The following is a 26,517-nucleotide window of genomic DNA, read 5'->3' on the forward strand; positions in this document are numbered from 1 at the left end:
TTTACATAAGCCAAACACGACAGTCTGTCTTACAGATGTATTTCACATAAGTACTGCACTTACTTTCTAGCAAACATCACACTGACCCCTGACTAATAATTTTGTAACAGGAACTTACGTGTTCAGCAATTAATATATAAAACATGTTCATGAAAGGCAACAAAGCTGTACTAAATAAACAATCACACCAGAGGTTGGATTAACAGTTTGGAAATACCCTAGGCATTTGTGGCAACAGCTTCAAAAAGACAGGAAATTGCTGCATGGTCTGTTATAAATCTTTTAAGTGTAAAATGCTTAAAAGAAAAAATACCCTAACACTGCTCAAGGAGCTTTTTTTATCACCTGCCAATAGTTCTCCTTATCCAACTATAAAAACACTTCCAGAAAGTAAAATTTAGATTTGTTCTCCCTCTTTATCATCTAAAGTTTCTCATTCCATGAAGTTAACTTCTGTCATGGAACAACTAAGGAAATGTGAAGAACAGTGTACAAAGAGCAACCCAAAAGAAAGAAAGAAGAAAAAAAAAAAAAAGTATTAAGAATGCTGCATGTCATCGATTATTACTAATTTTTGAGCCAAATTAAATATTTGGAATGCAATCTATGTATTAGTAGGTACATACACTACGGCTTAAAATAAACTTAACATGCAAAAATTTTGTAACACCTTGCAACACCAATGATCAACAATTAGATTTAAAACACATGATGACCAACGTTCTTGCAGAACTTACCTGCTAATAGTCAGAATTCATTAATAATTTTGATGAGTAACAATCTACTTGTCTACTCTGTATTTGACAACATATCACAGTCTACTTTCACATTAAATCAGCATCTAAACCACCAGTGTGTACTATCACTAGCTTTTTCCACAGCAAACTACTTATTACAAAGAAAAAAGGTGCAAAATTACCTCTGGATGAGCCTAGCCTGGAAAGTGATGAGCGCCGAAAGGATGGATAACCAAAGTAACTAATATCTTCTGAAAACATAGCATCAGCATCAATAATGACACTTGGGTGAGCAGAATGTATGTCAGCATCCAGAAGAGACATAAGATCCTCTATAAGAGGAGACAAGGGTCTTAAGTGAATAATCAGCTACTTAAAACATCAGCTAGAGAGACCATCAACTAAACAAATATCAAAACAAAAAAATCCTATCTATTAATTGAATTTCTGCTCTTCAGATTCACCAGTGCAAACTCATGTGCCTCCTATGCAACCACATTTACAATCAAGCTTGGTGAACTAGTGAACAAAACCAGTTTCCCTGCAAGAACTGCTCTGTCACTTATCTAACCACATTTCCCAAACAAGACTTTCCCAAAACATATTGTTCTATATCCCAGAAATTCAAACTTTTGACTGTCACTTGAAAGAACAAAGCACTAAAATAAGAGACATATACACTCACGTGCACACACAGTCATGCACGTAATGCAGAACTCCCAAGATGACCTAGAATGAAGGGAGGACAGAGCTGACGGAGAAGGACGGCCTTCGCACAGCCACGTCTTTGATGCCAAAGACTGTACATTTCTCCATGGAATGTTTCTCTCAGAGAATGAGGTACTCATTTAATTCACAAGCTAGTAACTTGCAGCTCTCAGTACAAAGCTTTAAATGGTAGCTACATGAACAACAACAACAGTTACCTCGGAAAAGCATAATGTTTTAATACAATGCAGTTTGAAAAAAAAGACCCAACCAAACCCAGAAGTTGAACTTAAATTAAATACTGTGACTGCCCTACCTTCTATGTTAGAAACTTGAGTTTCCCTGAAGTAATGATCATCATTAAAATGCAAAACAATCTCCTTCCATTAACTAAACTACAGCTTCTATCCACACACAAAAGAGGCTACTGGAAATTCATGTGACTTACTGAAGTCCAGCAATATGGACTGGCAGTACAACTGACCCTGACCACCATCTTGCTACAAAAGGGCAGTCGTACTTCCCTCCTTCATCCCTGTGGCAGGCACCTTCTTGGGACAAGGGGGGATTTCTAAATCTACAACTAGTGCATTCACCTGGCTTGAAAGAGAAGTTCACTGGGTATAGAAGTAATGTGGGAATGGATCTTCAGACTGACATAATGGAGTAACCAGAGCCCCAAAGGTGAAGCCTCACCACATTCTGCAAAGCTGACCAGACCCTACTGCTTGCTGCCAAAGGAGATAGTTCTTGCCCTTCCCAAACTTTCAAGCAAATCTGACTTAAAACAAACAAAAAAAAGAAATTAGGCTTCCCGAATTAGGTTTCACTAGCCCATACAGGCACACAAACCTCACCCCCATGCAAGGGAATGGCAGGATAGTGCCTTCTGGCAGCAGGACAACCGCATCTGCTTAAACCACCCAGGAAGCTCATGTGAGGCTATACACAAACCCTCTTAAGGAAACATGGAAGGAGCACGCAGAATTTCTGCAAATCCAGTTCTCAGCCTTTATCTCACAAGCATAAAACAAAATAGTGACTAGAAAACAAGCATTCTTAACAGCAGGAACTGATTATTATGGGTCTTTTTCTCAGCGTCTGGAATGAAATGGAGGGAGGAACACAAAGTAGAGGGTATCAAAAAACGGAAAAGGAGCCATAAATCTGCTCTTAGAGCTGGTATTAATTCACTTAAGACCTTCACATCCCTGAACATCAGAATATTCATCCTTGTATTTCTAAACTCTCATCTACAAGGAAATGTAACACATACCACTGACTGTCCACAGAAAAACAGCACTGTAACCTGTGAGCACACTCGATTTCAAGGCAAGACCTACATGAACACTTTTTGCATTAATTAAGTAACCCGCTCAGGTGTAGACCATGCTTCTAAAAGGACACCATTTGGGACCCCATAGTTCACGCGGCACACTTCAGGAAGCCATCCATGGCAAACTGCTTGGAAATCTTAGAAAAAAAATTCACATGAATTTGCCATGCCTGGCAAATAGGCTCTGTCTAAAACAATTCAGATCACTCAGAGTACCCTTACCCTGCCTGCTACTCGCTTTTCACAATGATAAAGCTGCAGTACAGCTCACCTTCAGTGTCAACTCGTAAGTAACAGACTTTCAGAGCTGTGAACACAGATGAGATTCTGTTGTATTTCCCAATACTGACATACTGCTCCCTCTTCCCTCCTCCCACAATCACCACAACCATCTTTTCCTAGGTAAGCTCCAACCCCTCCATAGTCTAGCAACCAGTTCTGATATCTTTTGGTCAGTATGCAGGAAAAAAAACTGCAAAGAACTTTGATCTCTTTCTAGGAACCAAATTACCCAGTACAGAAAAGAACTCTCCACCCTCATTCAGAAGGGACAATACTGGATTCTTTTTTTTAAGGTAAGCTAAGTGAGAAACCCTCTTGACAGAAAACACACACTAACTTGTGACACACACACACACCTTCCACCATGTCAGGCATCTTGAGTTTAGTTGTGTTTCCAAAAAAAAAGAAAGTAAAAATTCAAGCTATCAGACGTAAGAACCAAAACTATGTGGGTTTGGGCTAAATACGCATTAAGATGAGTAACGAAATTAAGCCTTTTCTTACCCTCTTATTTCAGCTTCAAACCAGATTTTAATTTTCTTCCAGTATTTCTGAAAGAGATCCCCCTTCTTCCATTTTCTATATCAGCAAAGAAAGGTGCTAAAACCAGTAGGGATAGGAGCCAAATCCACTCCCCTTCAAACATCACTGGAATTTTTTTAGCGCTGTGAAAACACAGATACTGCAAGGCTACATCCAGTTTAAGAATTCGGAGTTTAAAAAGAAAAAAAAAACAAAACCAAAACCAAAAAAAACCCCCAAAAAACATTCTCTATGACTTTATTTTCCTGCTCTTCAGACAAAACCCATGGGATTATATCATTCATTGTGCTGTGTGAGACCAGAATCAGACTGCTCCCTTCACATCTAGATGTGATACTTCTGATGAACCTATTTTCGTAAGAAAATACCCATGATTCACTACTAAATACCACAGAAAATTAGAAGGAAAAGGATATCCAGTTCAGAGGAAAGAAACAAAACAAAACAAAATACCCACACCAAAAAAACCCATCAATAAAACCCCCTGGTTTTCAGTATGCACATAAGCAGCAATTCAAATAGCATCATCACTGGATTCATTAACTGAAGGCATTGCTTAGATCAATTCTGATCTCAAGTAGAGCTCACTTTAAACCTTTTCCCTTAAGGGCCAATCGTAAGTTCTCTCCCCTCTTCTCAGCTGCACACTTTTATGAAATATTCAAGGATTCAATGTGTTCAGTACCTCCTCCTCTTTCGAGTTTGGATTAAACTGGCAAAACTGTGACAGTGAAGGGAGAGAAACATTTGTTTTGGTTTCCTAGGAAACTAGACTAAAACAGAACTCCAGAATTCATTCTTGATAAGATAATAGTTATTCAAAATATTACCCAACTTGAAGTTCACAAAAACAGAGGAAAAAAAACAACCCAACAACAAAGAAAACAAAACCACAACAACAAAACCAGAAAAAAAAACCAACCCCATTATCTAATTGTTTTCCCCAAAGGCAAACCACTGAGCTGATCCTACACTATGCTGCAGTTCCCATCTCCCCTCACTGGAAGCCAGCACAGTAAGTCCTGCTGCGACACCAGCCCATCTCTCCTCTCTGCAAAGCAGCCTGGATGTTGTCAAACCCACGTTTCACAAGTCCCACTAGTGAGAACGCACTGCACCATGCAGAAGTTACTGAGCAAATATGCACTCATCTGAACTACACAAACAACAAAACATTTTAACATCTATAGCATCTCTATTCAGAATATTAACAGAACATAAAGCCCAGAAGAACCCTCTATTACAACTTGATATGAGCCTCACAGAGGTTGTCAAGTCTTTTCCAAGCTAAATGATCTTGTTCTATAGATCTTTTTATCTTATTCTCCTTATGTATTTGTTATGAAACAAATGAATCCATATTCCTCTCTGCTAACTATCATAAAACAAAAGAAACAGAATTAGATTAGAGAAGCCAAAAATCAAAGTACACTGGGGTCCAAAACCAAATATTTAACAGAGATTCGTTGATGGCAATCTGTACAGAAAAGCAGAGTTCTGCTCTTCACTTAAGACATTTTGAAGAATTCAGGAAGAACTGAAACATGTGTTTTGGCACCTCAAAAAAAGTTAGATCCATAACCTTTACAGTACTAACTGGAATCATCACAACTGATACATTAATGAAATTATGATCCATTAAACAAAAATTTATTAAATTCAAAGTACTTGGAAAGTATCTCAGCTTATTAATGATTTTATTACTATTTTTTAAATCATATGCAAAGTGCTTTAAAAAAAGTCTGTCTGTCTTGGAAAGCTTAGAGAAGTAACCCCTAAATGTAAGGGTCACAAAGCATCAGACATGCAGAAGGCAGAAAGACAAAATTAACGTGCTTTTAATTGAAATGCAAGAGCCTCAGAAGTCCAGAGTCAAAATCTGTCTTGTCACATGCTTTTTTTGTGCTTGAAATGAACAAAATAAAAAAACTTTAAAGCATAATTTGACGTAATTTTTAAAAAGTTCTTAATCTTTCAGAACATTAAAAAAGCCTAATAATTGAATGCATACAGCATTTATCGGTTTTCTTTTATGATGTTATAGTTCCAAAGGGGCATCCAGACATGAGATGACAAGTGAAAGCAAGAAGACTGCAAAGTTTCTAGAGCAAAATACTTTTAAAAAGAGCTATAGGCAACTCTCTCTGGCCATTTGGTTTTCCTGAAACCTAGCTTGCATGGTCATGTGACATAAGCAAGGCTGGTAATTTTTACTACTCAATGTATCAATAGTAGAGTCATGACAGCACTGCCAAGTCCTCAGCTAGACTTCCTCTGGTCACTCAGATACCTAACTAATTCATTTCTGTGCAACAAACTGATTTTTGCCCATGAAACTTAGGACAGACAGAGAAGGCACAGCACATTCTACAAACCAGAAATTACATCTTTGAAGACTGGAGTTAAGACAGATCAAGTGTCATTTCAGTCATCATTTCCATATCTTTTCCCATGAAAACTGGGAAAAAACAGATCCATTTCTCTATGGGGTAATATAGGGGAAAAACTAATTTTAGGACATTGCAATCCCTTACAGGAAGTTTACTCCAAACAGAGAAGAAGATTTAAAAACTAAGCCAAGAGAATTTTTTTTTCTGGACATCCAGTGAGGACAGTGAAACTGCACACTACTTTAACCCATCTCAAATAGATGAGACTCACAGACTGTAGTGGAGGCACCTTCAGAGGAAAGTTACCAGTCACAGGTTGTCAGATGGTCCCTATTAATTGATCCTTAGGATCTCAAGAGGTACTCAGAGAACAGTTAATGCTGCAGAATGCTGGTTAGTATGGTTAAAAGCAGTAATTTACAGTAGAAGTTCCTAACTGTGATTTATCTTCTGAAAGCCAGCTCTGGAGGAATGCATTTGGGTATGCTTAAGACTAAGAACTGCTTTGAACATTTGGAAACTTAGGAGAATTTATTTCCTCCATTGCATCCATCTAATGCTATTAAGCTCATCACTAAAAAATAAGATGGAGATTGAAGATTTTTCACCCCTTTCACCAGAAGATTCTTGATTCTAGAGCAAAATAAAGATGCTTGACAGATGCAACTAAAACTAGAAGAAGCAAAATGAAATACAAAGTTTTTGTTGCAGAAATTAAAAATAACCTTTGTCTAATCACATGACTGACAAGATAAAGATGGACGAAGCCCATGAACCTTCCTGGTGAACCAGATGAGCAGAAAAAAACCCCAAAAAAACATTTATTAGAAAAATATCAAAACATCATTTTGACACACAGAAAAAAAGCTATAATGTAGTCAGAGTTTAGATGTGTTCTTTTCATGCAGTGCATCTAACACAACACTGGATTTGGCTGCTATGTTTTCAAATCTGTTTATTCAGCAAGAAAAGATTGCCTAAATTATTTAGCCAATGCAAAAGAAGACTCAAAGTCTTCTATAAAAAGCAATTGTATGGGACAGACAATATTTCAAAAATAGCTGCACTTCAATTACAGGATTTTGCCAGTCTAGCCAGAACACTCCAGCATTTATAAGGGGAATTTGAGATGAAGAATAAATTCTCAATCTAACTATAACAACTGTAAACTGTTTTGCCCTCTACTAAGGCTTTTTGATTTTATAAAAACATAATTTTTGCTCTAAAAACTTGTATAAATATTAAGATTATTTGTTAGTAGTAAAAAACATGCAAGTCACTAGAAAGTTTTAGATTAGCTTTTATGAGCAAGCCACACAGCAGTCTCAGCATCTCGTTGAGCAGCAAAATAGACGTAAGTAATGCTAGTGTTACAGAGCCTGGGATCCTAAAAGAAAATATAACTTTCATGCCCCCCACAAACAGTATTAACAGTTATTCTTCAGTGGCTATCCTAATCCGTCAAGACATCCCAGTCCATCTTTTGTTTTGTACATCTTTAGACTTTGCTCCTATAAGCAAGAATTGTCTTCGCTGCACACCTGGCACAGCACGGAACTCGCTGTCAGTACTTAAATACAGAAAAATAAGAATGCAATGCCATTTTTTTAATCAAAAGTTGCAGGATACAAACCTCCAGGAAGATATGATTCACTTGCTGTGTCATCCCCATCATCTCCATCTTCATCATCACGACTCAACAAATTATTTACAGCAAGGTTTACATCAAGATTTGTTCGTTGGAGTTCTCGAATAATAATACTTCTGGACTTCCCCTGTAACACAACTTGTGCCTGTAAGAGCAGAGTAGAATTGGTCACTGGTCATTCTCAGCTCACCAATCATCATTCATAAGAAAAGGCTTAATTCTAAAAGAAGTCTAGTAAGAATCAAAAGTCAATAATAGGACATACAGACACAGGGGCTCTTATCAGTTTTTCACAGTATCCTGCACTAGATACCCAGCCTTCTCTCAGTTCCAGTCAGGCCACTGAATTCCAACTTTGGTGCTAAATTTTCTAATGGAACCTTAGAATCTACTTCTTGGAATGTTTAATGCTGCATTTAAATAATAAGCAGTCTGGGTTTTGAGAATGTTCTGTATGTTTCTATAAAACTTAGTATGTCAAACAATGGAGTTTGCAGTCAACTGCTGTGTCAAAACTACACCTCAATCCCTGTCTTTTACACTGGTTTCTCTTTCCACTGCCCTTCAAACAAAACCACCTCACTGACCGTATTTTTCTCATCATTCTGCTTCTAAAGGTTTATCTTCAGCAGTTTTTGCAACATTTAAGTTTTTATTAACAAAGTGCAAATGCAGATAAAACCTTCCAAGCATTAGAGGCAATGAATTTAAAAAAAACCAGAGAAACTCTGGTTTATTCCACTAAGCCTAGGACTCAGAGCACTTTGTTTGCCCAGATTACCCTCTACTGAATGTCAGAGATGATGAGAGTTTTGAAAGATCACGAACAAGAGAACATAAGAAACAAGTACTGAGTATTTTCACAACAGAGTAAAAATAAGGCACCAAGTAAAATGGTCTGTTGGCATGCAAAAAAAAAACCTGGGACGTTTTAACAGCACACAAAGGCAAATTTTTTGTCATCACATTCTATGCCAGAAGTTTACAGATTTTTGAGACACCCTAGAATTTATAGATCATCTCTGAAGATCTTTCCTATTGCTCTGCTTTAAAGTTACCTCAGAAATGTTTTAGACACCTTCTGCTTTAAAGGTAAACAAAGTACGCTATTTAAAAAAGAAAAAAAAAGAAAAAAAAGGGAAAGCAAAATATCACAGCAAGGGAAGAAGCAAAGCAGATTACCTTTGGCCTAGCAAATAATATCTGTATTTCGAATGTAGACCAGCAACTAGTTCTAAGCTAATAGTTAAAATGAATTAACTAATCACATATTTTGAATGTATTCTTTTCTTCAAATATGGAGGAAAATGTTTTAACATACTTAACAGCTTCTTCAGGCTTTAATGCATTAAAAGGCAAAAGCAGAGCAATTTATACCCAATATTCATAAAAGTCACATCTATAAAAAATTAAGTAGAGGTGTACATGAAGAAAAATTATCAGTATTTTAAAGAGATTAAATATGTTTAATGTCTTTCATTTACATCTAAAATGGATCACTCCTTCTATCAAACAAGAAAAAGTCAATCTGCCCTCCTTCATTACATTCCTTCAAGAAACTTAACATTTGATACTATTCTCAAGTATTTGATTTTCTCACTAAATCTCCCCTCTACAACCAAACATGGCCCTCCTTATCTACATTAAACATATACGTGTCTTGGGGGAAGTCTGGGAAATGGAAATTCTAGAATCCAAAAGTCTATCACTTCCATTATGTATTTAAGAATAAAACCAAGTCAGCTAGGGAAAGTCAATTTCTTCAATTATATGCCATTACTCCTTGGAGAAAAGGCACTACTACAACACATTCCTGTACACACACTGTGAGAAGCTCTCCAAGCTTTTGGCAACAAGCAGCTTCTAGTTCACATACCTGTGAAATTAGTTCCTCTGGAATGACTGATGCTGGAATCACTGGTTGTGGTTGACTCCCCAGCAGCCCAGATCCTCTGTCACGTCCTGTGCGTATAACTCTGGTCTGCCTTCGAGAGTCTCGAGCTCCAGCAGATGATCTACCAGAAGATCCTCCTCCACTTCCACCAACCCCTGAACTCCAGCGACTTCTAGAAGATTTAGAATATTTATTTATTTAATACAACAGCATACTTTGGGGCCTACTTCAGTAAGTCTTTAGTTTTATTATTAATAACTTATAAATAGCCTCTGAAAAATACTGCAGCTTGACTTCATACACAAACATATAAAAGTAACTCTCAAAACTAGAAAGAACAAGAACACCAGGAAAACTGATAAAGTTCTGAAATATGCAGAAGAAATAAAAGAACAGGACTCCAACTGGAACTTGCACTCTTTCCTACTCATACAGCTGTGTGGATGTATACCTACATAAATACATAAAAGGATGAATTCCCAGATTTTCTAAAAGCAGTAGCAGTAGCATAAGATCTAACACTCATCTGCTAATTTCCTGTTATAAAAGCACACATGCAGCAACTTCACTGTCAATGGCTCTGACAGAAGACCACTATACTTAGGTGGGTCTTCTAAAGATTCTGATACTTGATTTACATTAAGAAATTGGTAAAGATTACACTGGAAAAATCAAGTAATCTACTGCAAAAGAAATCTTACACTACATAGTTCTCTGATCCTCATGTATAGCTATCAAGAGATACTCTTCTTTTTACCTATTCCTTTTGCAGAAATTAACATCAACTGTATACATTGCAAAAACATGCCTGAACTGACTGAACAGTTTCTTCATTTCTATGAATCAGTATCAAAATAAGGCAACAAAAAGACAGTGATTTGTAAAACTAGACATCTCACCATCATTACAACTATCCACATCATTACAATTATCACCACAGAACTGTGTCAATTGTATCTGCTCTGGATTTAAGACAAGATAATCTGTTGCCATGAAAGACAAGAGACTCTAGTTAGTTCTTCGAGGTTAACTAAGCTTTATCTTGTAATACACCTTAAAGGGTATTGGCTATGGTATTACTGCTACTTAATAATCTGTATCAGCAGAACCTTCCTCTATCAACCACTTCAAGTCTCAAACTCCTTTCAAGAAAAAAATTTAAAATTAGACATGAAAATAAAGATATGATCTCTGAAACAGTATCTAATAAATTTACATTGAAAGTCTATTATAAGCAGCTATTAACAGCTAATTAAGTAAGAACACTTGTCTTGCATTTTATGCCTTCAGTTGATTACTAGCACCCTTTTTTAATTTGCGTTTTCTTTTTCCTCCCAACAACACCCTGCAACCACAGAGTAACTCAAATGTCTGCTTAAGACAAGGCCCTGTCAGACACATCTACATTTTCAGGATTCTAGCTAGCAACCACACAGACAATGACAAGACAAGACAGAAAGCAATTCAATGATGTCTTTAGGAAAAGTCTTGTCTCATGAGTTAAAAAGAGAGTTCAAAAAAAAATCAAAAAAAAAAAAGATGCTATTGAAAATATAAAAAAAAAACAAAAGAAAACCCCAAAAAAAACAAACCAACAAAGAAGAATGTGACATTTTAAAAAAAAGAGCTAGTTAAACTGTTCTAAAGGTGGGAAGGTGGTTGAGAGGAAAAGAATGGGGCTGAGGGGAAGTCAAATTCTACCTACAGAGCAACTCTCAATTCAACCCTCTGCAGGGAGGTGTAGGGTTAATGAAAAGGTTCCATATTAGATATTAATACTACAGATGCATTTTCTACTTTAAGTTATAAACTATCAATGACATCATTTAGATATCTAACAGTTAAAACCATTTCTATTTGTGTAATAATTCAAATATTCCCTATGTGTCCTAATTTGGTCCTGTTAAGGAGAATAAGGACACGGCCATTGCTATTAAAGCTGTCTAAACCTAAAATAAATACTAACACAGTACAGAAATCTTTCATCTCGTTTCTGTTCACCTACTAGTTGACCACATCCCTCCACTGTGCAGCAGCATGCTAGCAATTTCCCAAATCCAGTTATCTACTCTAACGGCCCCACAATTTGAATGGCTTCAGATTCAATTTATTAACACAATTATTCCCTCCAATTAACAGACTAGTTATAGTGCCTACTGCTACTCTACTAGTTCAGTGATGTTCCAACTACCTAGTTCCTAGACATTCAAGAGAAGACATCAGGAACACTTCAGGGTTGGTCTCTAAGATTCAAACAATTTTAACACATTATGCTTAGCTAAGAATAACAAGGGAAAAAATGTGATACACATCCCACAAGAAGTTCTTAAACATGACAATACTAGTTTGTCTTTAACATTTATCACATGGATTTTTAGGTTCAGATGTGTAATGATTTCAGAAAAAATTTGGGAAGCTTATAGGGATGGTTATTCTTCATGCAACTAAGGCCCAAATGAAATTAGTTTATTTGGTAATAAAAAACCAACAAATTTTCTGGAAATTAATGGAAAGATGTCATTCCTTCCTCTTAACAAATCATTTGCATTCTCCTTAACTGCAGTTAGTAACCTTAGGAAGCAGCAGAGTTGGACATGTCTTACAAAAACATGTAACAAAGAGATCACTGTCATTATGGAATGAGGATTACTTTACCTTTCTATAAAAAGGGACACCATCAATTTTAAGTCTAATGACAAGAAAACTGGATCTATACAGTACATTTAGCATATAGTACAATTTTAAAGGTTCTGAGAAACAACCTTTTCCAAATGCTCCTTTCTTATTACTATGTATAGGATCCCAGCTATCAAAACACCACTCATGACTTGGGGCAAGGGAGTGGAAGGCACAAAACAATGGCGCACATAATGAAGGCTCTTCCTGCATAAATGCACTCATTTCACTCTATGCTTGTAACCCATCATGGTTTAAATTGATAGTGTCCCTCTGAAATAGACTGCTTTTCAAAAATCAAGGTACTAAAAAAACATTCAAAAGAAGACAACACAGCCTAAAGCAGGTTATTCTTCACACATACATGAAGATCTCTCCGTATCCTATGTGCTGAATGGTCACTTCAATGTCTGTTATTTTAACCAAGTCAATCAAGTGGGTTTTTTTGTTATACCCTACCTACCCAACTGCTGTGATTATACGTTCCCTTATACATACTGCATACAATTTATATATGTGTATACACATATACTCAAATATGGAACAAACAGATTGCAGCCTCAATCCTATCAAAACTTACCCAAGGGTGTTGCCTGCCAGTCTGCCCAGAGTTTCAGAACCAGACAGAAACCATGGGGAGTCACTAGTCCTGCCTGGCCTGGATGTCCTTCCTGCCCCTGAGCCACTGCTCAACTTTGAACTGAAAGTAAAAGATGGTAAATCAGTCACAAAACAATCCCAAATGGGTTAAGAACAAAACCTGGAATCCCAGGTTGAAATTCTCAGGGACTTAGTCTGGTAACATACCAGCTTAAGCAACACCCTTGGGGAATATTCCAAACTAATCTAACTGTATATTAAGAGGTACACTGGAAAAAGAAAGTGGAAAGCATGCCTAACAGACCTTACGTACATCGGCAATCCATAATAGCACAGTTGCAAATACATATTAAGCTAATTAGTGATTTAAGTTAGCCACTGTGCTAAGTTTTCCTTTAGTGTATATGTACAAATTGTAATCAGCAGGTGTTCTATCCATAAACCTGAGCACGCTACTTTGATATTAAGTGATTTAAATTCAAATGTGAACCGTTAATTAGTCCTGTTAAGGGGGACTTACCTGGACTGAGGACCACAGGTCTAGAAAGTGAGCCTTGCCAGATGGGACCACTTTCAGAGTGGATTCTACATTAAGCTTAACAATTTAACACAGATTATTTCTTAAGGATTATTTTTGGATGAGTTTGTTTCTTGAAGTTAAAGAGAGCCTGTCTCACTTCTTTCAGAATCACATATACTATTTCTTCCTACACCAGTTTGTCAAGCTAGGCTGTTTGGCTGCATCACCATAACCACTGTGTCTCTACTCAAAGTATCCATTCCAAAATCTACTTTGAAAACAAACAAATAAAAACAAAAACAGAAAAGCAGCCAAGCTGCTTACTGAGTTAAAAAAAAAAATCTTAGAAGAAAAGCATTTCTTACCCATCACTATTCTCAGGTTTACCCAATTCCAATCTGTCTGGTTGAACTGAAAAACCAATCCTGCAGACTCTACCATCCTGTATTTAGAACAAGAAAAGCAAGTGTTCAAAACTGAAATGTAAGTCAAGTTTACCAAAAAAATTAAAACATAAGTCTTCAGTTACTGAAGAGTGTTAATCAATTTAATGTTAGAATAACTAATTTTAACTGTATGGTTTCAAGTTTGTTATCTGAGAAGATTTCAGCAACTTACCTCCAGAAGAAATGCAGCGTGATTTGGTCCCACCACACACTGTTTAATAGTGGCCTGTTCCAATACATTCAAAGGCGGATGGCTGAAAAGAAAAAGTGAGAATTTATAGCATTTTAAAACTTTGGAAGTCTGGGGAGGAAAAAAAATCAAGTTGGGCATGGATGGAAAAATGTACAGTGGTGGTTAACGACAGGAAAAACTTTCAAAAATGACTAAGTGTGCATTAATTGAAGCACATAGCACATAAAATGCAGGAAAAAGATCTTAAAAGGTGATGGTTCTCATTTAATCTGATCAGCAATAAACAGCAGGGTTTATACCTCATATTAAGAAGTCATTTTGTAATGAAGATTTGAATATAATTTATCATAACTGAAAACCTCCCATTTTCTTCCTGTGTTATCTGAACTGTGTTACCTGAAGCATTTCTGGACTTCTGTATCAGTAGCATTGATGATTTCTACGGCTACATCATCTACAGTACAATCATCTGTTTCTTGCTGCTGTTAAGAGGAATTGTTCCTAAATGATTCACAGCAGCATGTGATAATGCCTTACCTGTTTAAATTATATTTGTTCAGCTTCTCTGAAACTTCCCTTAATCTGAAACAGGAAGAAATGAAGTTGTTATTTGATGACATACTCCACAGTCCACAACATCCATTCGTACAGCATATTAATGATGTTATGGGAACAACTTACCACCACATTAATTGAAGTTTAATATAAATACTACTTGGTGCTGGGAGTCTCTTTAAGGACTGCACAGTATTCAGCTTCAAATCAGGCTTTTGTTTCAGAGGTTTTTTGCTTTGAAGTTTTACCCAAAGTTTTAGCCACAGAACCAACATTTGCTTGCATTTCTGTGTGTTTTGCAAGTCACTATAAAAAACACTACTCAGGCCTTGTTACAACCATTTACAACTTCAGTCACAAAATAAACATATGAAGCAATGACCATGAATTGTACATATACTTGTATTTCCTTGAATAAGTTTGAATACAGTATCCCAGAGGAGAATTATAATCTTCTAGGAGATGAAAGTATGTGGCACACAAAAGCCGAACATATGACATTAAGTTCCCCAAAACAGAAAACACAAGGAAACATATGTACAAAAGCCAACAGCAAAAGGGACGAACAATATATTCTGACCAGCAGAAGAAACAATCCAGAGAAACATCACTATTTATAGGGTTATGTAAAACAACACCTTTCCTAAAGGTAAAGAATGCTTCCAAAAGTTCAAAAGATCAGAACACATGAAAGAGCCAACCCATATAAAACTCCTGCTTACAGGATACTGTGTCCAAAAGTGGAAAGCAACAGAGTAATTTCCTAGGTAATTTCTAATCCACTTAGGAAAGATCCTCTATGGGAAGCAAAGATGCTGGAGTGGTATCACGTAGGCATGTCAATTAAAGCTTGGGTTCCTTTCTTCCCAAACGAGACAAGCAATCTGAAAAAGGCCCTAAAGAGCTTCCAGTTATAGTCAGAATATTTGCATTATATCAAGATATAAAACCAAGATTAATTCTGTAAAAATTATGCAAGGTCTTCTAAATTGAGAAAAAAAATCTCAGCTTTGGTACCATGTTCATCCTAGCATAAGTCAACAACACCTTTCTAAACCTAACAAAAAGACATGCACGCTAGCACTGTTTTCCTCTGTTTGAATCAATGTCTTTAAATCCTTAATTTTTACTTGCCTCATTTCAGTTTCTACACACAGAGTATGGACAACAGACTTCAGCTACTTGCAAACCCTGAGCATGAGAAACAAAAGAGACTAGAGGTCCAAACAGTGAAATCTTAACATCATCAACAGCGTTTAAAGTATTTTCCCTGAGGGAAAAAATAAGGAAAAAAATCTCTGTTTGAGAAACAAGGTATTTTATACTGGTAGGAAGTAACTTTCAAGCCCAAGAAGAAAGGAATAGTGAAAAGAAGACAGCAGGAAGGAATTGAATATGTTCAAAATTGCCTTTTGCTATCCAAGCCAAGCTGCCGGTTTGCAAGTAGGCAATTTCACACTCCCAATTTCCAGCCACAACTACTTCACACAGGCCAAGAGTACATATGCAGATAAGGTTTCTGTGAAGACAACCCACAAAAGCAAAAGAGAAAACAAAAACTTCCCATGCAATCTGTGCAAAAGGTACCCCACACGACTGAGCTACTGTGGGAGACTGTGGAATGAACCCCAAGTTGAACAGCGCACACTCCACAGCTTATCATACGGTTTTATACAGCAACCAGGGATTGCTGCATAATATCTGACAAGTTAAACATCCCTGAAGTTTCATGTCTTGAGTTTATCACCTAACAGTTTCCCACAGGAATCCTGAGCAGTTTCCCATTAACATTTCTCTCCTGGCAAGCATGAGTAATAATTATAGAATAGGAAAATCTACCTTTAAATTCATTGCACTGCCTTTAAGAAAAACGGACAGCAAAAAACCCCAGTACTTTATTGGAGATGGTTACTAGACTAGTCTATGAGCAACATTTAAAGCTTCCTTATCTAAGTCTTGTGATCACAAGATCAGACCACTACCAAAGAAATAGATGTATTTAAATTTGAAAAAAAATCACCATACGCCTTTTATACCCATTAAAAAAAATGAAGTAATAGGAAAGAAATATGCTCAGAAAGCTAAGAATATTCAATGAATCCATGAGTAACATCAATCTCAAGAGAGTAGGTCCATCTGCAACAAGCACAGGCCAAAAGAGATCTAACATTGCTGAAGAGGCTGCTATCAGTCTTTAAAGGGAGGGAGCAGAGAAAGATATAAGCGACGATGCTGAAAGTACTAAACTCTTCCAATAGAAAGAAAAAAAAGTAAAAACTATCTCATGCCTCAACCATCTCATATGCAACTGCTGTAATAGCAAAATTAACAAGTACTTCTTATAAGCTCCTGTAAGACCACAAGGATTTGAATTTGATGCAGAACACCACTGGAGTTGTTCTCTCCTGTGGCGCTGGTTTCACCCTCATTCCTCCCCTTTTTTGTGCTGGCACCAGCATTCACATGAACACCAGTCACAAAACCAAACCAGCAGGAAAAGAAGAACAAAGCAGAAAGATGTGTTTGTATACTCTGTATGGAGAATCTCTCTGTACAAATAAAAACTTGAAATAATTTCCTGCAGCAATCTAAGCCTTTCTACCTGCACAGTTGCAGGGTATTGTACCATTGACCCTCTGAAGGGAAAAGCTTATTTAAAATCAGGTTAATTTTAATAATACAGTGCAATAATTTCAACTGATGGTGTTCTGGAGGAAGAGGTACAGGCAGAGATGATTTAGTCAATTCTCACATTAAGGTCAACATTTTCACTAAAACCTTTCTGTGGTAAAAGAAATCTCCAATACAAACGTCTTGACAAACTATGCTTCAAAAAGTTCTCATTAAAGGCAATTAAACTATTTCAAAGGACAAAGTTAGAAGCAACACGTATCTTGATCACAAAAGTTTTTGGAGAAATGCACTAGGCTTGGCAACACTTTTAGACAAAAAGTTTAGTGATGATGGCTCCTGTATCAAGACACACATTCTTTGAATACTATTACTGAAATTAATCCAAAAACATTTGTGAGGAAAAAAAAGTCAGTTTGTACAAGCCAAGTAGGGATTTCTTTAATTTCAAGTTTTGCAGCTCCAATTTCTAGCCTCTAGAAACCAATCAGAATAGAAGGAATCTATGCTCAAACTAAGCAACCAAAAAGGCTCTAGGTCAGGACTACCACAGCTCAGATTTCCCACATGGCAGTTTTATTCATCACAAGACATTATTTTTCTCAAATAAGATTTCTATTTCCAGACAAGTTTATCTCAGGACCAATCCTTCCACCACATATTGTTTTATAAAAGCGGGTTAGGCTCAAAAAAGCAAAAAAGTTACAGAAAAACTCCATTTCGAAATACTGAAGGTAAGAGGCACAGAGTAAGAAAAGGTACTCTTTAAAAAAAAACAACCAAATAAACAAAACATAAACCAACCAAACAAAAAACCCCACATCGCAAACCCCCAAAACCGGCTTGGTATGAAGAACAACTTCAAGTAGGGAAATAAAAAAAAAAAGCTACTTCAGGCCTCATAGATTTTTCTAAGTGATCAGGCTTCTTTAAGTCAACTTAGTATGTCAGTGAAGTCTGGAAGCCAACAAACTTAGGAGACTTCCACAGCAGAGCAGACAGAAGTATGCAAGTACAGCTACAATGCTTTTCTAAGGGAAGGACAATAATAATAATAACAAGCAGATACCCAAGGGGACACACCCATATGACACAATCGATTTAAGCACTGGGGAACAGTATTACATACCTATCAACACTTAAAAGGTAAATACATCCCTGGGCCCCAGTTGAGACCCTGAAGTGCTCTGAGCACAGCAAGTCAGACCCAAAGAAGCACCTATCTGGCCAGTTTACAGGTTTTGGCCCAGCAGAGCTGCACAGCCTCCAGATCAAAGACCTGTCACACCTGCCTGTCTTGAATCACATGGAAATGAGCTCCTGTGCCTGTCTATCAGTGTCATGAAAACAGAGTCTCAGAAATGCAGAAAATGGACACCAATGAAAAGCTTAAGTGAATACATTATCTTTGTTTCCTAATCCCAGGATAACTTTGACACTAGATGCCGTCATTGATGTAAAGTCACACCCAGCTATCTTCCATGCCACAATACAGCATACAAAAGGATCCTGCCCCCGACTGCCATCTCAAACATTAGAGAGCAGCTTCCAAGGGACAGCATTCCACAGCTACACCTTTCTCCTGCTGGAATAAATGAAGATTTAGACTGTGTTTTAAGTCAGTCTGGGTAGGAAGGGGGAAGAATCCATAAAATCAAATGCTAAAGTACCACACAAAAGCAGGCAATAAGATTATCTGTAGAAAATAAAGTAATGCACATAAGAAAAAAAAATCTCAAGCACAAGTACAAAATGACAGGCTCCAAGGTAACCAGTACTACTCAGCAGGGTAGTGGGATAACGTGTTTAGACTATAATACACAGATGACTGAAATGAACTAGATGACAAAGAAACTCATTGCTCTACTCAGTCACTAATCAGGGGTACCATGGCTTACACTGTGTCCTCTCCACATTTCAAGAATTATAAATTAGGACTACTTGGTTATTACATACTAAACCAACACCTACTGCTCAAGGAATCACCAAGCTGCAAATTCTTAGAAGCTGGAAAAGCATCACTGTATGTTTGCCCTATTCTAACACTGTTCTCCTGTCAATCTGCCACAAACAGGAGGAAAATAAGATGGACTTCTTGTCTGACTTGAACAGCTCTTCTTGTATTTCATGGTATCAGCCAACACAAGTTTACAGAACAGAGCTCCCAAACTTTATTTCCTATTTTGCAGGATTTTCAGTTTGATTGATAAAAGTAGTTCTGACCACTTAATAGTTCTCTCTGGAACAAAAGTAACACACTGTGCTGAATTTGTTATCTGCAGTAAAATGCCAATATGACAAACATCAAACAAATTAATGTCCTGAAAACAGCTTTCTGCAACATCACTGAAACGTCTTCAGGTAATACAGTGATTGCAGAATGAAAATTCTCTAACAGTAGACCATTACTATTTAATGATATAACAACACTGATGTAGATAATGACCTATGTTAGGTATAAGCTAGCCCACAAGAAGGTTAAAGCATGACAAGAAAAATTAGCAAAAATAGGATAGTAGCAACAACATCAGAAGGTTAAACATAGATACCCATCAATAGCTAATATTCAGAGTTAAATACACACTGTAGAGGCAGGTAAAATTACTTACCCATTTTCTTCACCTTACAGAGAATGTAAGCATGGGTTTTAGTTCTAGTTTTAAGAAAAAAAAGGAAGATTTCATATCACTGTATAGAAGAACAAGGAGAGAGCAGTAGATGCTGTCCAGCAAGGATTTTAATGCTGTCTTCCACAACATTCTCACATAGAAGCTGTTGATGTTCAGCCTGGATGAGCAGACAGTGAGGTGAACCAAAAACTGTTTGAACATCTGGGTCCAGAGGGTGGTGATTAGCATCATGAGGTCTGGCTGGAGGCCAGTGACGAGCCATGTGCCCCACGAGTCAAAACTGGGTCCAGTCCTGCTCAACATCCTCATTAATAATCCAGATGATGGGGGCACTGGGAACCCTCAGCGAGTTTGCTGATGACACCAAACTGCAAGGACTGGTGGATATGCTGGATGCCACACTGCCGTACAAAGCACAGCAACCTCCTGACCACTAAGGGGAGGCAAGGCACAAATCCCTGCACCGCAGGAGGAACAACCACATGCACAAAAACAAGCACATGCTAGAGACTGCCGAGCTGGATAACAGCGTGGCAGAAAATGACCTGAAGTTCTGGTGGACACCAGGTTGAAAATGAGCCAATATGCCTTGCAGCAAAGAAGGCAAATGGCAGTCTGGCTACAATAGAGAAAATATTACCAGCATGCTGAGGCAGACAGTCCTCTTTATTCAGCACTCATAAGGCCACATCTGGAGTTCTGGGCTCCCCACAAGAGAGACATGAACATACTGGACAGAGCCTAGCAAAGCGACATAAAAACGATTAAGAGACTAGAGCATCTCTCAAAAGAGGAAAGGCTGAGAGAGTTGGGACTTCAGCCTAGGGAAGAGAAAGCTTGGGGGGGATCTTATCAACATATATGAGCACTTAAACCAAGGGTAGTAAAGGGGACAGAGCCACGTTCTTTCCAGGGGCACCCAGTGACAGGACCAGAGGCAGTACACATACACCAAAACACAAGAGGTTTTGTCTGAACATCAGGAAGCATTTCCTTTGCTGTGAGGGTGACCAATTACTCACACAGGGTGCTCAGGGAGGTTGTAGAGTCTCAACCCTTGAGAGTTATTGAAAAGCCATCTGAACACAGACCTGGGCAACCAGCTGTAGATGGCCCTGCCTGGGAATGGGACCAGATGATATCCACAGGTCCCTTCCAACTTCAGCCATTCTGCAATTGATATTGAGGACTTAATGCTTTAGGATGTAATATTTGACTTGAAGGCACAGCAGCAAAAGGAGGGGATTTGCCACTGAAAAGCTAGGAGTTCATGTTTTGCTACACAGAATCCCTCTAAGGTCAGTGGCACAGGAAAAAAGTTACACCAATGATGCAGGAAAGTGTCAGAGACTTAGACATTCAGTAAAAAAAATTCATGGGTACTTAAATATCCAGGTGGAAGTACTCTGCTTCTTTAGCAAGAACAGCAAGACTGGGGCAGACACCTGTAGAATTTGTGAACTAGCAATGAATTTTTAAGCTGAGCGACTGGTTCCTGTAGCTCAGAATCTACTTACATCCTTTCTTCAGATTTATCATTTAAGTGACACTGAAAACATCCCCCTCTGAAAAAAAACCACCCCAGAACCATAACTCCACACAACAGTGCAAAGGATGGCCATAGCCTAGCTCAAGAGGAATACAAAGTCAATCATGCTTTATAAATAAGCAAACACCCATAAGCTATGAAACAGCATGGCCCCTTTCCTGAAAAAAAGTTGTAGTTAACAGTCTGAATACGAACAGGAAGAAATCACAAATGGTATGATCCTGACAGGACTGCCACGGAGGAGGTACAACACACCTACATGTTATTTAGCACATTATCTAGAGGATTTCGTATGGAAGTATATCTACAGCTACAAGTTGCCTGAACACCTAGTGGTGTTTCTGGGGAAAAAGAAACACACTACAGGAGAATGAGTCAGCCTCAGTCTGAGGCCCTTCTATGGCAGTAGATTTCCAAAAGTATAGTTTGCAAATCCAGGCAATATAAGACAGAAATCTGTTCTCTGGTGCAAAACGCATCAAATCATCATTTTGTGGTCCCACATTCTGTTCAACTGCACAAACTCCTTGCAGCTGTTTTGGTTAATATTTAGCAGAAGACTATTTCTTTAGCCAGAACACCACAACAGCTAAACAACTGGATCAACCAACTCAGCTGGGTGAGTTCAGAATCATAAAACAATTACAGTTGTAAACTATTTAACTATCCATCATTTTAGGAAGTATATCCTCTTGTGATAATAAAACATGAATAATGGGAATTTAGAACCCCATGGTTCTAAATTCAAGGATACTTGAAAAATAACACACGTAATAATAACATGAGCCAGTGTTACAACACTGAAGAACAAACAAATGCTAGCTATCAAAATACAGCTAGGAAGCTGTACACTTGTTTAACCAGAATGAGTGAAAATTGAAAGACCCCATTATGGCAAAGAAAGGAAAAAATCCTATTTTTACAGTCAGAACATTGCTGTAGTGATTCCACTTTAAAAAATGCTATCAAAATAAAAATCCAGTCACTGAAAAGCATAGAACCCTTCTGTGTCCCATAATGGTAAGATTGCTAATGCTCCTTCAGGAGTTAATTACGAGCCACCAGGGAGGCTATGAACTTACCAGCATACCAGCTTAAAGCCTGGAGAGCAAGGTTCTGGGCCCAGCTGAGGCTACTGCAGGAACCCAAATCATCTCTTCATCATTTTCCTTTCCTCTAAGCTTTTGGGAGCTGCGATCACTTTGTGCAAAGTTGGAAAATGGCCTTTGATTGGAGCATTCAAATGCTATAAAAATATTTTTAAAAGTAAGAACTGTCACACTATTAAATACTTTATGTCTTGACTAGAGAAAAGCAACTGTATGTTTTGTACAAGTGATTTTATTAAAAACAAAGCACAAACAAGAACTGAATTCTAATTGCTTTTCTATAAAGTCCAAAGACCTTATTCTCATTCTGAATTAGTTTTAGCAACAGGGAAAGATCACTTAGCATGTCCAGTTCTTTACTTGCCAATTCGTCCAATTCCAAACCTTGAAGTATTCAACAAAAACTCTGACATCACAGTGTTATCTGCATGTCACTTTTTCAAACTTGCTAAAAACTGCCTTTTAAATACCAGACCTCCTCCTCACACACTGCTCTGTCTCCCACTAAAAACACATCTTCAAAACCTTTCTCTCAGACACTACATCTTTGATTTAGATAGGAATGGACTGACGCCTGGAATAAAGAGTAGAGAGCAAGCACCAAGCCAGTAAAACAAGCAGCCAAATCACTTTGTCCAATGCACAATGCAGGCAAAATAACGCAAAATAACTCAAAACCTGAGCTTCTGAGGTGCACAGCTCATCCCAATACTTTTTTGCACTGCCAGAAAAAAGATTCTTTTTCCATCTGCCTGCGCCCCAGCCATGAAACTCCAGATGCATCCCTCAGTGTAGCCAGTGTTTTGGTTGCCCTAGAAGAGCTCATGAAGCAGCACATTTGAGTACCTCCTGCTTCACGTTTTGCCTAGAGCCATATTACTCCAGGTAACAATTTTGCCAGATACAGATTCTGCACCACAAGAGAAAAAAAACCAAACTTTGTACATTCCAGCAAAACAGCCTGTTATTCCCCAGCCTTCCCATGAGGAGCAGGGCACACCTGGACAGATTACCTTCTGCCTACCCAATCTGCCCCACAATGACAAGATGCTATGATCTGTATCATTTGAAGGTTTAATTAAGTACCTCTAAATTACTGCTCTAGAGATAGATACATTTTGTCAAAGTCAGTGAATTGTGCATAGAATGGCTTAAAAAGAAAGGAAAATGAGAAAATAAAAACCTCTGTTAATAATATACTATGGTCAAAGCCAAAGAAAAGAGATCCAACAACCTAAGAAAGATCTTCATTAAAGATCAGACAATAACTCACTTATACTAAAAAAATATGAAATGGATTAAAAGCCATAAATTCTCTTTAGAAGAACATCTCCTGATATTTACTGGAGCGAGAGAAAAAATGCAGCTCTGACCATTTTCAGGCTGGATAGAGAACAGCAAAAATTTCATACCATAAATGAAAGAATAAACACAGAGACACATTTAAGAAAATTAATTTTGCAAAATGAACAAGAAATTAAAATCATGCCACCCTTACTGAAGGAAGTGACAGACCCCGATAGCTTCAAACAACAACAGAGTAAGGTGTACACTCAACTTTATTCACATAGGCAAATATTCTCTAGTTAAGTTTTTGGTTAAAATGCTGTAGCACAAACATGTCTACATTAAGTCAATGTCAGACTTCACACTGACACCTACATAGCGAAATTAAAATTTTTAGTAGAATTCAAGAGATCCCAATCAAGATCCATTTCACTGTATCAGAACTACCTACATATATAGAGAGATAATCCATCCCAAAGGTGAACAAGGTGAGAGGCTGAGGAAACATAATGGATAATAGAGAATGAAGCATAATGAAAGACTGTAAGCAAATTTTTTAAATGCTGTTTTATCACAGATTTGGATTAAACTAATCAACTACTACTTCTATAGCGCATAGAAAAAGACAAAATTAGCATCCAGCTTAACTAGAGATGATGGCAAGCATGCTGCAGAAATTAACACCAGCAAGACCTGGGTACAAAGCAGTTTCTTTCTGGGCTATCTTCTAATGAATAGGCAAACTACAGCTGCATGGGTATAATAACCCTCAGTTATTCGAGATATTTTTAACTGATTCATTTGACAAACAAAAAACACACTCTCTTGAATGTGGATTTTGGACGGGGGGCTTTTTTTTTTACTGAAGACAAATTCCATAAGATTACTGAAGTCTCCAGCAGCCTTGGTACCTTCATCTGCTGAGTTACACTACTGTCGTCACAAATTAAACTGGCAGACCTCATGGCTGGCAATAAAACAACAATGATAGCAAGAAATCCCAACACAGTTAATGTCCAAAATAGTACCAATCATGGAAACGTTTTCAAAGTTTTTTATTCTGCACTCTTTAATAAAACATCATAATGTAAAAACTAAATCAGAAAGATGAGACCAAAATATCTTCGGGCACCTTTTCTGATTAAAGATAGTAACCAGTTTAATGATAAAAAGTTGTCCAAACCAACATTACAGAAAATACACATTCCATCTCCACTGTGGATGTAAGCAATTTGAGAAATAAACTCAACAGCAACTAGTTTGGGATTAACAAAACTAGCCAATAAGACAAACCGTAAGATGCTACACTAAAAATAATTTTTTAAACTGCAACAAAATAATCAAGTTGGGATGTTAAATATTCAAAATTTCACTGTACCAACATGGATTGCTACTGTAAAACACACTGCACTTTAAAGTGCAGCACCAAGGATTTGCTGCAAGACTGGGTGAAGCATACTTAGTATGAGAAATTCTCCTGACAAGTGCTGGGTGTAGCAGTGAGACCTGTGAGATGAAGACGAAATTTTCAAAGACAGCAAATTTAATGGTTACATCACTCCTCACCTGGAACCAAACTGGCAGTTTTACGTAAATGCAGATGACCAGTGCTCCCACCTTAAACCTTTTTACTAGGTTTACAGTGTTTGTATGTTTCAACTGTTCAGAATTGCCACACTTCATAACTTTGTATCAGTGAGTATGTGCTCTCATATAAAACAAAAAAAAATTCTTTAAATTGAAGCAAAATACTAATTACCGTGGAAGGGAAGGGTAAGAGGAAAGGAAGCAATGCTGGTTGACTGCATTGTTTAAGCACAGAAAGACTTTTAGAAACAGAGCACAGAGTTTATTGTCAAAATAGTTCTATGCCAGAAAGAGCAAATAAGATCTGAAGTTCAGGTAATTATTCCTGTAGTGCAGTAACTAATGCTGTGTCATCCTCACTTAAACTGTAAGGCTTAAGGTGTTGGACAAAATACACATGTGCACCACGAAAATTAGATTTGTGCATCTATTTCAACTTTTTTTTTTTTCTCCAAATTGTTCCTCTCAATTTAAAATCCTCTAACTACTGCAACCAGGCCTTGTCTTCTCATTTTCTCTGGGGCACATACAGATGCCAACTACTGCAGTCTCCTATGTGGAGTTGTTTCTCAGAGCCAAATCCTGAGTGGACTTCAATGAATTCAAGCTTTAAAAAAGTCTGTACAACTGAAAAGCACAAGTAGTTTTTTTGTATATGTTTTTTTCCTGCATAAATGGCTGTTGATGCAGAGAAAGATGAAACAGCAGCTTTTACACTAAGCATTTTGCAAAATTAACTGCAAATTAGATTGCTACTAGTGTAATCACTAGAATAAAATACCTGGAACCCCTTCTCTTCTTTACCTAAGTTTCAAATACATAATACTGCCTATTTAAGTCACAAATGATTAACAGTGTCACAACCGTGAAAAGGCAGCTACAACACAATGCAGTTTGCCAAGCTTAGGTACATCCTTGGTTGTTTTTTCCTCAAGTACCAAGTCATTTTTCATGTAAATATAATTGTGTATTGAACAGTTATCTGCTTTAGATAGTTTAAGAAAGAAAGTGTCATACCCTTTACATCTATTTTATGATTTAATCACAAATTTTACAAACATCCTACATGGCAATTAGACTATTTCATTAATAGATACTATACCAAAATTTACCTCAAATGTATTTTATTTTTTATAGTTTTTAACTTTTACAAATATTTAGCACATAAATGTTATTGGCTGATACCTTACTGTTCT

The 26,517-nt window shown here is 37.3% G+C and overlaps 1 protein-coding gene across 10 annotated transcripts in view; it reads right to left on the reverse strand.

The window, feature by feature from the left end:
• The window catches only part of UBR5 (ubiquitin protein ligase E3 component n-recognin 5), an 81,368-nt gene that overhangs the window by 49,027 nt on the left and 5,824 nt on the right, over positions 1-26,517 (reverse strand). For 7 of the 10 annotated variants that reach the window (XM_042036103.1, XM_042036107.1, XM_042036104.1 and 4 more), the window contains exons 2-8: positions 14,511-14,555; positions 13,953-14,034; positions 13,700-13,776; positions 12,795-12,914; positions 9,521-9,710; positions 7,630-7,789; positions 920-1,069 (exon numbers count right to left, since the gene is read on the reverse strand). In XM_042036103.1, the coding sequence (XP_041892037.1) occupies positions 920-1,069; positions 7,630-7,789; positions 9,521-9,710; positions 12,795-12,914; positions 13,700-13,776; positions 13,953-14,034; positions 14,511-14,555 (824 nt within the window). Of the gene's footprint in view, positions 1-919; positions 1,070-3,567; positions 3,657-7,629; positions 7,790-9,520; positions 9,711-12,794; positions 12,915-13,699; positions 13,777-13,952; positions 14,035-14,510; positions 14,556-26,517 lie in introns of those variants that run through there. The other 3 variants (XM_042036108.1, XM_042036109.1, XM_042036110.1) reach the window with 3 other exon arrangements.

Source organism: Corvus kubaryi, unplaced genomic scaffold, assembly GCF_017639235.1.
Source record: "Corvus kubaryi isolate FWS band 111438036 unplaced genomic scaffold, C.kubaryi_AGA036_p1.0 37385, whole genome shotgun sequence".
NCBI lineage: Eukaryota > Metazoa > Chordata > Aves > Passeriformes > Corvidae > Corvus > Corvus kubaryi.